The 16,168-nt window shown below is 38.7% G+C and overlaps 1 protein-coding gene across 7 annotated transcripts in view; it reads right to left on the bottom strand.

Moving 5' to 3' along the window:
* The window catches only part of ralgapa1 (Ral GTPase activating protein catalytic subunit alpha 1), a 62,116-nt gene that overhangs the window by 4,510 nt on the left and 41,438 nt on the right, over positions 1 to 16,168 (bottom strand). For all 7 annotated transcript variants that reach the window (XM_044143713.1, XM_044143714.1, XM_044143719.1 and 4 more), the window contains 2 exons: positions 15,561 to 15,688; positions 572 to 696 (listed from right to left, as the gene is read on the bottom strand). In XM_044143713.1, coding sequence (XP_043999648.1) covers positions 572 to 696; positions 15,561 to 15,688 — 253 coding nt within the window. The remainder of the gene's footprint in view (positions 1 to 571; positions 697 to 15,560; positions 15,689 to 16,168) is intronic.

The following is a 16,168-nucleotide window of genomic DNA, read 5'->3' as shown; positions in this document are numbered from 1 at the left end:
CACAATCACACATTTAACGCTGAAACAGAAATACTACACTAAAACACGCCTGCATAATAAAGTTGCACCACTTTAAGATAAAAGTAACTTCCTGTTATTGATAAGATGAATGGCCTACATGCAGAAGTCACTGTGAACAATTACAATTAAACGAGAGTCTTAGGACAAAGTAAAAGTTTAATGTTTTGCTAAGAATCAGTGAATCACTGTAATGATTCACAGAGGAGTCGCATATGATTCCCACGTGTGTGGCTGGCATCTCTATTGCCGATCAGATGTTGCCTAACTCCTCAGAGATGCTCTGGAGAGAGAAAAAGGCCGAGCGCAGCTTTGAATCAAAAACTGTGGCTGGGATTCAGACTGTGAGCTGCCAGGCTGTGGAGGGGGGAGGCGCTCTACTTCGGGAAAATTAACAATCCAACGTTAGTGGGGACATTTCGATCCCAAAACGGAAGAAGTTTTATAATACCAAACAAAAATCAGCTCACTGAATTGTTCCACAAATGCTGATGGGGAAACGCGGGAAACACTGAAGTGTTAAAATGTGGCCTGACTGGCCGTCTGGTCTCACCTGAGTCGGAGGCCGGGTGAGTGCAGGGAGCTGGGCTGTAGACTCGAGCAGCGTAATCCTCAAACGTGGTTGGCTCCTGGTGGTGCTGCACAATGTTTTCTAGATATCGGGCTCGCTCCTCGTAGCTGAGGTCAGAGTCAAGGCTAAACTTCACCAAAACGTCGTGTCAAGTAAAAGAAGTCAAGATTAGATTTTTCTCTGGATCTTTTTATTAATTTTTTTTGCTGGAGTTGGAGGCTTTTGGTAACAACAGAAATAGGATCAGCTAAAATAAAGCAAGATTTTCTTTTAGTACAGTAAGGAATGCAAATTGTAAATATGTAAATTCATGAAATTAAAGGGCAAAATAATACATTTATGATGTACACAAGCCAATACATACAATAAAATAACATATAAAAAGAAATTCCCTTTAATGGGTGTATTCGAAACACGCACAATCTTGCAAATTAACGTGAATAATGATGAAAACTCCACGCCCCCAATATGTCACGAAGAACAATTTTAAGAACCTGCTGGAGCTCATGCAGAAAACAGAGCATGAACTAAATAAAAGGTTTTATTTGGCCAATTTAAACTTAAGAAAATTTTTAATAAAAAGATACATTTATATAACATAATTTATGATTTGCTTATTTAAAAATTGTTTAATCAAATGAAATCGAATATACTACAAGACAACTGACCAATTGTCAATTACTAGCAGATCGTAAAATTAATTTAAAAAAGAGAATCAAAACAGCATTATTTACTAAAAACTAGTTTAAAGAATGAACAAAAGTATATGTAATTTAAAATCACCAAGAGCCTATTAAATCAAATATTTTACGTAAAAGAATTTGGCAATTTTGTAGTTTATGAGTTTGCATAAAATATAATTTTACATCCTTAATAGATGATTGCTTTGTCTCTAAACTGCAACTACAACAAGAAATAACTAATGTATAACTACCTTTTTTTGTAAACAAATTTATATAATGACTAAAAATGACATTGACTTTTATAAAGCAAAATACGTTAAATGAAAACAAGAATTCCAAGAAAACAGTTTTCGTCTTATACTAATGAATTCTATGAAGAAAAATTCCCATGTGAACGAGAAAATCAAAACTCCAAAAACTAAATGAAATAAACAAAATAAGACATAAACATGAGCTCTTCGATCGCTCTCCGTCACACTGAGCGGCTCAGAAAGCGGCTCTGGTTTGAGCAGTGATCTGTGTGAATGAAAGGCAGAACTTCAACTGTCCACCCATTAGAGATAACCTCATTGATACAATGACATCTGCCCTCTCTTCTTTAGTTTGTCTCAGACAGCCAACCATAATGACAGCCACACACACACAGACCAGCCCCCGTCATCCTCCAATAGCATTATCATTTACTCATTGAGCTCCAATAACTAGGGGTTTTCAATGGGAGCATGATTTTGCGTCTGTGTGCCTGCGTTTGATAAAATCGGCTGCATGTGTGTACGTAAGTGCATGGGTTAATGTCTGAGTGTGTGATGGGATTAGGCCAATGAATCTTCAGAATGAAATCTGTGTGTTTGTGCCTCGTGAAACGGGGCGGCCATCTGTAATAGCGCCCATGGGTTTTCTATTGGGTTAGAGAGCTGGTCTATGGGACACAAGGAGAAAGATTCAGGTCTAATGGTAACTGATTCGGTTAGGGACGATGGTAATAACAATATGGCTCCTTTAAAGTGCAGTCGGCCAGATCGAGGAGAAAGGAGCAAAGGAGGAAACTCGGGTAAACTTTGAGGCGAGTAATCAGGACGTCAAGGAGTTTCCCCCCACCCCCATGCTATTCACAAGACATGATTGTTTGTAAAACACTTTTCAACTCTTTATGCCTACAAAACATGAGGTGCAAAGAAAGTGAGATTATGACGGTGGAAGAGAAGTTGCAAAAAGACAACGGGAGACAGGAGGAAGAGGGGTGAGAATCCTGCAGCGAGTGGCAGAGAAGGTGAGAAAGGAGGGCAATATTTAAGTTACAATAAGGGAACAACAAAGCGAGTATGTGAATGGACGTCATCCGGAGGGAGCCCAGGGAAGAGCAGCAGGTGAATGCAAAGCGTGAATCCACCGTCTCTCACCCCGAGTTGCCATGCGATCAACACCGTTTGCCTTTTCCTGCTTCCCTCGCTCCCCTGCTTCGCACTTGTTCCCCCCTTCCAGTCAGTCAGTGTGAGAGAGGTGGATGAAATGCAATTAGGAGCAAGCAAACCACACCTAATCATCTTCGTATCAAGTTTTAATAACATGTTTAGCAGCAGGGAAAGTGAAAATAGGAGGTTTTGTGATGGCTGCAGCATTTCTTTTTTTTTTTTGAAAAGGTGAAAAGGTTTAAAGGACACCTGCTGGAAAGAAAGAGGTCTGCAGAGATGGGGAAACAGAGCGCGAACAAGGAGGAAAACATACAGAAACGCGGTGCCACTGCTGAGATAAATGACAAGAACATCACTTTACTTTTCTGCAACCTGACTCCTCCAGCCTCCTCGATCCTTCTGCACCTCATTGTTCATCTCAGCGAGGGTCTCCACCTGCAGACTCATGTCACCATGTCACAAACTCCCCTACAATGAGGAAGTGAACATTTGGAGGGACTGACGTACAAGACCGATGCACACCTTGACATCGACAAAGAAGTTCTGCCACTAAGCACTACCGCAACTTTTTAGAGCAAGGAGAGAAGGATCTATTAGCAAACATGTTAAAATTAGTCAGTAATGTTGGCAGATGTATTGATAAAGAGGAAATTTAAAACTGAAGGTGAGGAAAAGTTTCTTTTAAACTGACCTGAAGCTCAAATTATATTATTGAAATCAGGGATTTTGGGAACATGTTAAGAATGTATACTTATTTGCAAACTAATTTAGCCAGTGTAAGTATTTGACAATGACTGTCAAATATTTAGAGATAATATATTATACTAAAACAATCCCACACAAGACCTATAAGGGTAGATAAATGACTGGTCTGATTATCAAAGTCTGGTTGTAATGGGTTGTGTTCACAAGGTGGGGGTAATGCACAGAGTCACTTGCCAACTAATATAAAGCAGTAGAAGAAGAAATCTAGTTTAAACGTGCAGCATTATTTCCACAAACATGGTTTTTAGTAACAAAACAAAACTTTAAAAGTTTGCAGTTTACCATCTCAAATAACCTGGCATATTTTGGGAAAGAATCACAATTCTAAGTTGTGATTTAGAATTGTAAATTCTAAATATGTTACTAAATATTACTTGTTCAGCTAATCTTGAATAATAAAATTCATTATTTTGAGAATATAAATCAAATAAAAAAGGTAAACAATAACTGACACAATGTTTAAAACATTAGGAACTTAATATACGTTATAAAATAATATATATATTATATAAGCTGCAGTAGTTAGCAGTGCAGGGTGATCAAGTCTGCTTGAAATATATTTGTACTTGTATCTGATCATGTTTGGGAGCTATAGCGGGAAACAGACAACAAACTTTCACCCAATCTCCGGCCTGCTTGTGGTGTCAACTCTGTTTGTCTTCATAGCAAACCGCTGTGAAAAACTTTGACTGAAGCCAGAAACCAGGAGTTTCTCCTTTTACGAATAAATTTAATTTAGCCTTTAAATGTGATTTCAGATTCTCAATGATGTCACCTCCTAGCTTATGTTGCTATAAATTTGACTTCTTGGAGGCAGAATGCTCATTCTTGACATTAGAAATAGCAGCTGAAATTTAGCAGCCTTTCTAATTAATGTTTTTCTAATCCTGGTTTCTCTACAGAAGACGTGCAACACAAATTAAGCTTATATTTGAGAAAATAAAAATAAAAAATTAAGTCAAAATCAGTGAGAGGTCGTAGAAAATAGATGTTCACACATCTCTGCCTCCATCCATCCATCCCTACTTCCCTCCATCCAAATGGCGGTCACCACTATGAAATCTTCTGTAATTGAATTTCAGATGGCTCCTCTTATAAAGTCATTAGCTGAAAAATATCTCTTTCAGATGGAGAAGCAGAGAGAAAGGGAAATTATGAGGGGAGAAAGACAGGAAAGAGGGAGAAGAGGAGAGCAGAGAGGAGAGGGGGTGGATAAAGAGGCTCTTTTGTGTCGAGTCAGAAACTCATTTTCTCGTGCGTGGCTGAAAAGATAGAGTAGAGTGAAGTGTTCATGCCATCCCTGGCGCTCCCTCCCTTCCCCCGTCGCGCAGCTCATTGTGACGGAGTTCGACTCCTGTGATCGCTTGAGACGGAGGGTGGATGGAGGAGCAGAGGAGGACACACGGGGGGAGGAGAAAGGAGCTTGTTAGCACATTAGGGGCTGGGACCACTGCTGGGATGTGTGTGTATGGCAATGTTTGCATGGAGAATGTGTGTTTGTAGTTTTGGTCTACATGAAGCTGAACAAATGTTCACACAGGACGTTTTGACACAAAAAAAAAATAAATCAAATAATTATAATTTTTTTTTTCTTTTCAAAGTTAGTGGGTGCGGTTTAAACTCGGATGTGCTAACAGCCAGGAAATTATGGTAGTATTAGATTAATGTCACCACATCCATGCTCAGTAAGAGGAATTGGTGCAAAATGAACAACGCAACACCTTTGTTGGGTTCCTTAGAAATTATTCTACAAATAAACTAAGCTTGCATTTAATTAAAATGTAACAGACAGTCTTGTAAATTTCCTTTAAAAAAAGCCATGTGCAGTTTGGAGTTATAATTCATAAAAAAGTTATTTTATCAATAATTCATGAGATTTTGATAAACACCGAGGCTGACTGAGTTACAGACATTAACGTCATTTAACGGAGTCAACAGTTGTTACAAGGATGATCAAAGTCAAAAGTTCAAATTAATTAACCTTGTGACACGGATGCTTTGTTTATGCATAAAAAAGAAGATCCTCTTTGTTTGTCCCAATGTTACCAAGACAACTTTGTAATTTTCTTGAGAGGCTCAAAATGATGTTTAAAAATGAGAAAATCCTCTGTAGCTCATCTGTAAGATACCTCTTCTTTCAGGAACACACAATCTCGGTTAGCATCTCGACAACACACACACACACACACACACACACACACTATCTGTCCTCTCCACCCCAGGCATTGGAACAGACAACAGAGGGAAGGACATCAGAGGGATAATACAATTGGAAAAGCTTTGCAGCGTGTAATGATAAACCTGTGCTTGTATGTGTGTGCCTCTGTGCCCAAAGGAACAAGCTAATGGGTTTATATCTTTCTGTGATAGCAATGATATGGAGGCTTTGTGATTTCATTACGAGTGTGTGTGTGTCCACGTACGCCAACGATGAGGACAGAGATAAGTTGGTCTAATGCACTGCTTATTGTTGCCGGACGTCAGGCATGAAAGAGACACACATGGGCCCACAATTGCATTTACCCCACCTATTCATCTGCTCTTTAACCTGGTGCAGAAGCAGAAGCCGAAGAGAAAAACACAGACGTGATACATTAATTGGCCCCTTGTCGCCCGACTATTTCACCTTCTGACGTCTGTGTGTGTGTGTGTGCGTGTGTGTGTGTGTGTGTGTACACGTTTAGATGCTCACCCTCCTCCCTGCCACCATCAGGGAGCCCTAAAGCTGCCAGCGCAATTACAATTCATATGCACTCAACTTCACAAACACACAGCTTAAGTGCATCAAACTGTCACTAAGGCTATAATAACAATTCTCATATTAAGGAGATGAATCCTATTCTTATCTGCAGGCAGTTAGACAATACTCCCCATATACATACATTTTTCCAGAAATAATATTAATGCTGATAATAAAGAAATAAAAGGTGACATAGTTAGATTATACGTTTTATTAATAGAAAGCTACAAATCTTTGAATGCATAGCATTAAAACACAATAAGACTGAGGTCTGGACTTTGACTGGGTCATTGTAACATCTTCATTCTTTTATATTCCAGCTATTCTGTTGTACACTGCAGACTTTTTCCAGTTGATAACCCAGTTTAAGCCCAGCTTTAATTGTCGGACAAATTAATTTACTTTTGGCTATAGAAAACTTTGATATAGAGACGAGTTCACGATTCATTTAATGGCTGCAAAGATGTCTTCGTCCAGCAGGTGGAAAACTCAAATCATCACTACTCTACCACCCTGCTTGACAGCTGTTGTGAAAGGTTTGCGCTGATGTTATTTGACACGCTAGCAGACAGTATAGTCATGCTGTCTCTGAGTCAATTTGCAGCTCACCAATTTTCACACCTATGAATGAAAACATTGTTTCATTCAAACATTGTTTTGCAGAGATAATGCATCTCTGCAAAACAATGTGTTACATTAGACCTGTTTATTTTTTTTTAGTGGTGAATTTTGTGCAGAGGGGAGTTTACCAATTATTGAGATAAATGGAAGTATAAATGTTAAAATCTTACATTATTTCCCAGCCAAGTCGACACTTATAAAATAGGAGAGTAAATAACCACTAGAAAGCTCCTTCTGGGGGATACTTATTGGAAATAAATTCTAATTTAAGATTAAGATTTTTTTTGTTTGTTAAATGTCACATTTCTATTTTGGGATGTATTGATGTATTTAATTATGGCATCTTTGGCTCTCCATGCATGACGTTTGGTCCAAATTGTTTGTTTTTAAGGCCTCTACCTGATTGTGAGCAAAGACCTTTACTTTCACATCTCCACAATCAAAGAAAGCACATTAGCCTCGTCATTAGAGGGTCATGAGATGGTGCATGAATGAAAATATTCAAAACAAAACATGAACCCCACACTTATGACCAGATTTAGATCTTTAAGACGAATAGCCTTAAACCTTTAACCACCTGATGAACAGGTTGAGTTTAAATGCATCACTTGTTTTGTCTCTGTCCTGTTTTTTTCCCCCATTTTATATTTTGAAGCTCTACTTGCACTCTTTTCACCAGCTAGAATGAAATGCAGATACTTATCACTCTTTTCTGTTCTTAAGAATTAGATCAGGACTTTTTCTAAAATAAACTAAGTTTAAATAACTAGCAAATTCATCAGCACAGATCCTATAATGAGAAGAATGGCAGCTGTTTTTGTTTTGAATGGTTCACCTGCTGAATGATTTTTCTAGCAGTGCATTTATGGGCAGCAACAGTTGGTTCTATAAGCTAATTGCTAGAGTCTTTCTATTTGATGATGTTGTGTTAACTCACACACCTGTATGCTCCAGAGAGGCAACTATCTGCCTATTCAACAACTTTTGAAAAAGGTGCTCAGACTTAATGTTGATCAGTTAATTAAGTTAATTTAATTAGCAGCACCTGGCAGGCTTCATTCAACTCTTAATTTGTTTGCCACATATTTTTTCCACATCCCGGCTTATTAGTTTAGTAACAGCTATTAATTATTACAGATTTTGTACAATTCAAAAACTCTCCAGCCTTCGCGACAGTTTTTACGGTCCCCACAAGCCCAAATTCAAGGCGGCCATTAGCGCTCATGACAAAACAGTTTGCTGTGCAGCACTTCTCGGCCTCGGTCATCTATGAGATCCCTACTTGAATCTTAAACACCTTGTCACACGAAATACTTACATTCACACACCGAGCCACGGAGAGCATCCGCGCAACGACGCACACACAACGCCGCAGATTAACTTGTTTACCAGTCAGAGGGGGGTCTGCTCCAACAAGGTGTGATCGAGCCACTGATGGCAACAACTGATGTGCCTGCACATCTCAGTGACAGGCATTTACGCAGACTGACATCGGTCTCTCATTCAAGACGGGAAACATATACTTCAGAACTTGGAGCGTAAACATGGTATGAAGCAATGTTCTCAGGCTTATTTATCCAAATCATAATGCCGAATTTACGTGAAAATCTGAGCTTGCTTAAATACTGAAATGTGTGTTTAACTAAAAGAATAATGGCTCACATAAAACCAGTAGCACCTGAGGCCGCAGAGCTCAAATAGAAAAGAGTCCCCAGACTGTGAATGAGTTGCTGTCTGGACTGGAGGAAGTTTATGGATGGATGGATTAATGGAAGGACTTGTAGAAGGAATGATGAGTGAAAGGATGGATACATGGGATGGATGAATGGATGGACACATGAACAAAGATGGGTGTGTTGAGAGATGGATGTTTGTGGTGGATGATTAGACGGAAGGGTTGGATTTGGATGAATGGCAAGATGGATTTATGAAGGACTGACTGGGTTGGAAAGGGATGGATGACAGAAAAGAGGGATATATAAAAAGACTTGATTACAATTATTTCTGACATCCAGTACACTCTCCTTGAAAACAGTTAATTTAGCATTTATAGTAGAAAATAAAATATTAATGCTATTCTGAAGCCAGTGTGTTGATTTACTGAGAAATTGACCTCATATTCTAATAGATTAACAGTAACAAGTACGCCTGTGTCTTTATAGTTGGATAGAAAAAGACACTTTTCCCAGGAGGAGAAATGGAACAGATTAGCTGTGATCCCCTTCACCCCATCACTTTCTTTTCACTTCCTCCATCCACCCAACAGGAAATAATTAACCACAATAACGTCCACCCCAATCAGAGCTCAAGGTTTAAATCTTGATTCGTTCCTATTTTTAATCAGATCCTTTGTGGGGTCTGTGATGCTCCCCCCCCAAAAAAAAAGAAAAAAAAAAAGAAGCAGCTCAACTTCTGCCAGTTTCTCAATCACTACTCTAAACGTTGATCTGTTCATTTAAAAATAAAAGACAAGATGAAAGCAACAGCACAGATTATTTTATACCTAAATGAAGCAGCTTTTAGGTGTGATGGTTCCAATAAAGGTTATGGATAACATTACCAAGTTTCATTATCAGCAATAAGAAAATGTCTTCAGATTTTATTTTTTTTCCCACCTTTCCACCAACAGAACATAACACACATACACTCCTTGTCACACACAGCAGATTGTAGCCTCTCTTGGACAATAAGCTCTATTGTGGGAGCTGTCAAAGAGAAGCCAAGCAGGCCGCTAGCGTTGGCTGCTGCTCGTGGGTGTGTGTGTGTGTGTGTGAATATGGGGGATAATAGCGCTACATGCCCAGAGCTGCCATCATTTCACAGGGAACAGTGTGTGAAAGAGAGGAAAGAGGCAGCCGCACACACACCAACACACAAACAAAGCATCGCTATCATACTGAGCCATATGCTGACCCCAGCCTCAGTGCCGCTATCTCTGCCAATCAACTACTACAGAGGGGGACGTCCCACACTCGCTGTAATCCTGGGAGTGAAACGTTTACACAGACGCCATCACGTGCAGGAGTAGCACTGCATAGGTGATGTACATTTAAAAAAATGTATCCACACACAAACACTCGCTGGCAGTGGGTGTTTGCGTGGTGGTCTGTATTTGTGCAGCAGCTTAGCATCACTCCAACATTGTTCCCCAGAACCACAATCACCCAGAAGCAGATGGAGGACTGCCAGAGACGCTGCAGAAACAGCAATCACGCACACTTACACACTGATCTCTGTATTATAAAACCTCAACTGTGACTCAAACCAGACGTTTTGCTCACAAAACTGAGTTTCTACAAGAAATATTCTGGCATTCGCTGTCGTTCAGGTTTGAAGCAGTCATATTAAAGATTTTAACCATTAAAGTGGCTTACTTCTGAATCCTCCTTGAATATATTAAGATGTTAGATATGTATATAATTCAATACTAATTTCTTATTGATCGGCTGAAGTTGTAATAGATGTAAAGGAAGCTATTCAGTAAAACCACTAAGCATAAAGTATCTGAACGTCTGAAAACTACTGCAGCACTTGCAATTTTAGGAAAGCTCTTACATTTAGTACATTAAACAATCATTTCAATGTGGTTTTTAAATATTTATTATTAATGTAAGTGTTATTGCTTTTATTAGATCTCATTTTATTTCAACTTGATCCATATATATTGTGTAAAATAATAATACTTGTCTTGTTTGTAGTGGCTGCTTGTTTGTACTAATTCAAACATTATATATGTCACTATATAATAATCTAAAAATAGAAATATTTAAATTTATTAAGAAATTGTAAACACGAGCAGTTTACAGTCTTACTATCCTCTAGCATGTCTATAATTATTCTTACCTAGCAGCACCTGAAGCTACACTGTGTGGAATAAAGCGAAATTGATCAGATTTAAATTACATCCAGTACTTGCTTCAAGATGTGACACCAATCTATCACTCAGCGGGCAGCTCCTTACCTTTGTCTGGTCTAATCAAAGGAATGCATTGATGGCGGTATGCTCCCCTACACTGAGCACAGATCTGCTGCTGTGTTTGCACAAGTTATCAGAGGGCAGAGAAAGTTCCTGAAAACTGGTGAAGGATGCATTTTTATGTGGGGAGTTTTGGACTGGACCTTCTTCCTGCAATGGGCTGATATTGTGAGATAGAGCCATGCTCGCACACAGCTGCCCCTGCGGTCTGGCACTCCAAGTGCTTTTGGATGGCTCTAGTCATGGTGAATGAAAGATCAGAGGCAGAGAAAAGGCAGATGGACTACCCCGAGGGCCAAGAGACTGAGAGGGAGAGAAGAGGGCAAACAGGAAGAGGAAAAGGGGAGAAAAAAAATGCCAGTTATCACTGACATACTTTGCACCGCCGACCTGCCCTTCGTTTCCATATTCCTCCTCTGTGCGAGTCCTGCTTTGTCAAACAACGGATGTGTGTTGCATCAAGATGACACACATCTTGATGCAACACTTCGTGCATTTTTTTTTTTACCTTCTTATGTGAACAATGTCACAACTTCCAGGTATGGTTGGTAAATGTTCCCGATTACATAGACATTAAACACTAAAGATAAAAGTCTCATAAATGGTATTTATAGGAACTCATGACAAAGAGGACAAGTTAATCTGCAAACATGCAAATTATCAACAGATGAACCCAGTCTCTGAAATCTGACTCCATCTGGTGCATCATAATTCACTGATGTCGCATTGACTTTAATTATTGTGTAAAGCTCAGACCTTCCCTCTATAATTTTGGAAGATCCAGATTGCTCTGTAAGAACTTTCTGAGCTATACTATAAAATGTTTTCAATAAAAGTTTTGATCAATTATGTTATACACATTTCTCTCTAAATATACAAAGCGCCAGTGTTCCAGGTTACTGCCCTGTAGTGTCACGATGCCAAAGTCCCCAAATTACTCCTCATTTAGTTTACATCTCAAAATCTGATGTAATTGACTCTAGACTAGAGAATACACAATTTGATTACCATGTGAGCACTGTAGTTCTGAAGGGCCACATTAACCACACTTATCTTCCACTGCAGATGAATTTCTGAAATTGCCACTCAAACGTTGCAGTAATTACCAGATAATATTAGTTATTTCATGCTACACAATGCAGATTTTCTTTCTGTGCCGATGGAGATTAACTCACCACAGCATGTTTTATGCTTAGAGTGGCTCCAACTTAATAGCAACCTAATATACTTTCTGATTAATTTAGCTAATAAACATTCATCTCTTAAGTCTTAAACATAGAAGAGGAAAAAAAAGCACAACAATGTCGCAATAAGTCAGAATTTTACACTGACCATCTCAATAAAATCAATTGATTTTCCCACAATTAGACCAAAGTAACATGTTATTTGCGACTATAAGGTGGGGAAAATAAAAAAGACAGGAAGCAGAGAGGAAGTTGCTGAAAGAAAATATTTGAGTTTTGACACCATTTTTGACACTGCAAAAGTATATAATGATGAACTGGAAACCATGAATAAATAAATAAGTATTACTGGCTCAGAAGTGCCTTAGAAATGAGGAGCTCCTGAAACTGAATGGTCAATTTGGAGATGTGCACACCGTCTATTTAGGTCAAAACCTATATATACTTAGGAATGAAATTACATTGATTACAAGGACCTACAATGTAATAATATCAAAAACAATTATATTTTCGGCTCAGACCTTTTAGTCCAATAAGATCTGAAGCAGTAGATTCACTTTCTGCAGATTTACATCAAGATGACTTAAGTCACGACGAGCTTCCCTCAATTTTAGAGTAAGTTTTTGCAGACACATTAATTGCAGAGGAATTGGGTTGAGATGGATGAAAAACTGAAACTTGAAAATTGTCATAAACAAAGAACAAAATTCACTAAGATCAAGAAATAGAAGTCGGTAGAGGAAGGAAAGAATTAAAGAGGGAGAAACAGGAATGCTGGGATGGACAAGAAGGGATGTAAAAGCCGACAGAGTTGGAGGAGCTGAAAGATAAAAAGAAACAAAAAGAAGCAGAGAAGTGGTGACAGAGGAGAGCAGTAAGCGTAGCAGAGACATGGGGAGTCAATAATGACTGATTACTGTAATTCAGCCTGTCAGAGACATCGACCTGCTGCTTACCACCGATCAATACACACCGGGACTCTCTCCAACTCACACAAACACTCAGAACGACGCATACAAGACATGTGTGTCATCACATACAGACTGTCACCCATATATAAACACACAGAGGCTGTAACACCGATGAAAGACAAAAACATTAAGGTGCACAGGTGTCTGCACAGTGGAAGTGAGACACACAACAAGTGAGCAAAAACCAGGACATAAATATAGAAAAGAAGGTGGAAATGAGCTGGAAATCTCTGCATAATTGGTAGGAAGTCTTCCTTCTTCTTCTATTCTTCAATTAGTCACTTCATTTATGACAAAAGAAGAATAGGAGAAACAGGTAAGAGTCAAGGAAAAGAAAAGCAAGAAAGATGGAAAACAAGGACAAAGGGAACATTAAGATGAGGAGAAAAGGTAAAGGAGAGAAAGAAAACAAAAGAATAGAAAAGACTGAAAGATAAAGAAAACAAACAGTTGAAAAGAAATCTCCCATTTACATCTTCCTAAGGACGCCCTGGAGAGGTTTTTCCCATTGGATTATTTTCAATCCAATCTTTAAGCAACATGCATGCCTGGGTCCAAACGCTTCATTCTGTGTTGATTTGTGAGCAATATCTTTTTTTGAATCTTTCAGTTCTGCTCATCTTCACAGGCAGAAACAATTATATTAAATGTAGCTTTAAATGTTCTCTTTATATTAATGAGGTTAGCTCACCAATTTGATTTGTATAAACTTATATTACATAAGGCCAAAACAATTTCAAAGAAATTATATTTTATAGCCTACATAATAATGAAAGACAAATAACGACTCGCTCCACAAGAAGAGGTCATTGCTAAATACGCTGGTTGGTCGCTAAGGGCTGCATTCTAGGATATTAATAGAAAGTTAGATGGAAGGAGGAAGTGCGGTAGAAAGACGTTCACAAGCAGAAGCAATAATTGTGGCTAGGATTTGAGTTACATTTTTGATTACAGCAATGTGCTTCAAAAGAAGAGTGCCCGTATGTTTATTAATGATTAACCTGCTTGAAGTCTATTCTCAAATATACTTTTAATCTGACAAGCCTCAATACGACTGCATGTAACTCAGTGGGTGTGAATGAATCTATTTAAATTCCACATTTTAAATTGATTGTTAATTAATGTGCTAATCATTCAAATTACAGAATTTTATTGAATGCATCTGTCCCTACGAAGACAAAAAGTAAAATATGGATTAAAAACATCAGAGACGGTTTGCAGGGGACATTTGCTGGTTTAATCTAGGCAGCCTGAGGATTTTAAGAACTTGAAAAGTTGAACAACCCAGTTTGAAAGGTTGCTGCCAAGCAATCAAATGTTGCCTTTTAAAACGAAGAAATTCGCAGAAAAATGGACAGGAAGACACACGGACAGTGTCATTATGAGATCAAATTGCCAGAACTGCAGTTTGAAGGAAATTCTTACCTTACAAATCAGAGTGTCTTTGATTTTGCATTCATTGAAAAAGGTTGTGGATGCACTTGTGGGATACATTATTTCACCTTGGGAGTGTTCGGCCATTGTGAGTGTAATTATCAGTACGTGCACAGGTAGACACCTGTGTGTGGGTGTGTGTGTGTGTCTGTCTATGAGACCGCAGAGCAAAGCCTCTCATTTAGAAACTGAGCTTCCGAGGAGGTTCATCAATAAGTATCGACTTCTGGCTTCTTCGAACCGAGCTACCATCACACCGGATCAGGCAAGCTGTACACGCTCTCGTCCGTTTCTCTCTTTCCCCTTCACACTTGGAGACGTGCAGCAACCCATAGACAAGACGTCCCCTGTACCTTCCTGCGCACCGCTAAAATGCACTTCAGACGAAACACGGCTCCATCACACGACCAAACATCACTGGACATTGATTCGCTACTGTTCCTCCTCAAGCTGAGCATCAAGCAACATTCTCACTCACACAAACACTGAAGAGAATTTAAGTCGCACTGCTCAAAACACAACTATTATCAGAACTCAACTACAAACAAATTTTTTTTTAGTAGCTGAAGTTGTTCACAGAAAAGAGATATTTTCGAATCTTGCAAACCTGCTGGTGACACCAGAACTCATATTTTATCCTGCAGTTTTAAAACAATAGAGCTTTTTACTGGGTAGCTTCCATCATTTTGTCTCAACAGATATTCTCCAAGAAAACATTTTTGGTTCATCATGGCAAATGCAATTTTGAGCGCTTGGCGTCTGCCTGAAAGCAGATTTTGCCAAAGCAACACAGATGTTAAAGAGTCTATATAAGAAGTGCGCATAAGGTACACCGTGAGTGTAAGGAATAACAATTTGAATAGCATGAAACTTTTATTTACCAAAAAACTGCACTAAAGTTGGGAAAACTTATCAAGTTCCCAGAAAGCAGATATTGGAATGATCATTTTTATTTTTTTATTTTTATCTGCAGCTGAGATCAAAACAGAAGCCATTAGTAATGGGGAGAAGCTTAAAAACTATGTGAATCACATATAAACAGCTAAAACAATTCACTGAAAACTACCAAAAGTTGTATAAAATAGCAGACCGACGTAAGACAGAGAAGTCTGGGAAGGAAATCTCCGCCTCAGCGACCTACCTTCAGCTTTCCACATTCTGATAAACGAGTGCTTCAAAGGATACAAGTTCTGGTAGAGAGGAATGAGCGATTTGAGAGCTCGACTTGCGTTGATAGCTGTGGCTCTGACCATGGTGGATAAAATTTTCATGTCCACTATAGCACCATCAAACAGTGGCCCAAAGAATGGCACCTAACAAACACAGTGGAGAAAAAAAAAACACAGCTTAAAGACGAAACATCTAAACTTTTTGAAATAGAATACAATCTGGAGGCTACCAGCCAAATAATGACTGACACAATAGTTATTTTTTATAACAATACAATATTTGATTCAGGCAATGGCTATCTGATTGAATTCAATACTTTGCTTGTGGAATCCACCAAAGAGAATAACGTTAAGCTTTTATTGGGTTTGTTTCTGGACCAGGTCTCAAAGCCAAGCCCGCTGTGGCTGAATATATGTGCTTTCAGGACAACAACAGAAGCCATATCTTATCTTACTTGTTCTTGGATTCAGGATAATTCAATATTTTTGCTTGCAGAATGAATGAAGGAGAATATGATTATGTCATTAGTGCTGTGGTATCCATGTCATACAGAAAAAAAAGAGCTTTTTATTGTGTTTGCTCTTGTTTGAAATAGAGTTATGCCATCAGTGCTGCGGCATTAA

Source organism: Gambusia affinis, linkage group LG16 (genome assembly GCF_019740435.1).
Source record: "Gambusia affinis linkage group LG16, SWU_Gaff_1.0, whole genome shotgun sequence".
Taxonomy (NCBI): domain Eukaryota; kingdom Metazoa; phylum Chordata; class Actinopteri; order Cyprinodontiformes; family Poeciliidae; genus Gambusia; species Gambusia affinis.
The sequence above is the reverse complement of the archived record's forward strand: the minus strand, read 5'-3'. Positions and strand labels throughout refer to the sequence as shown.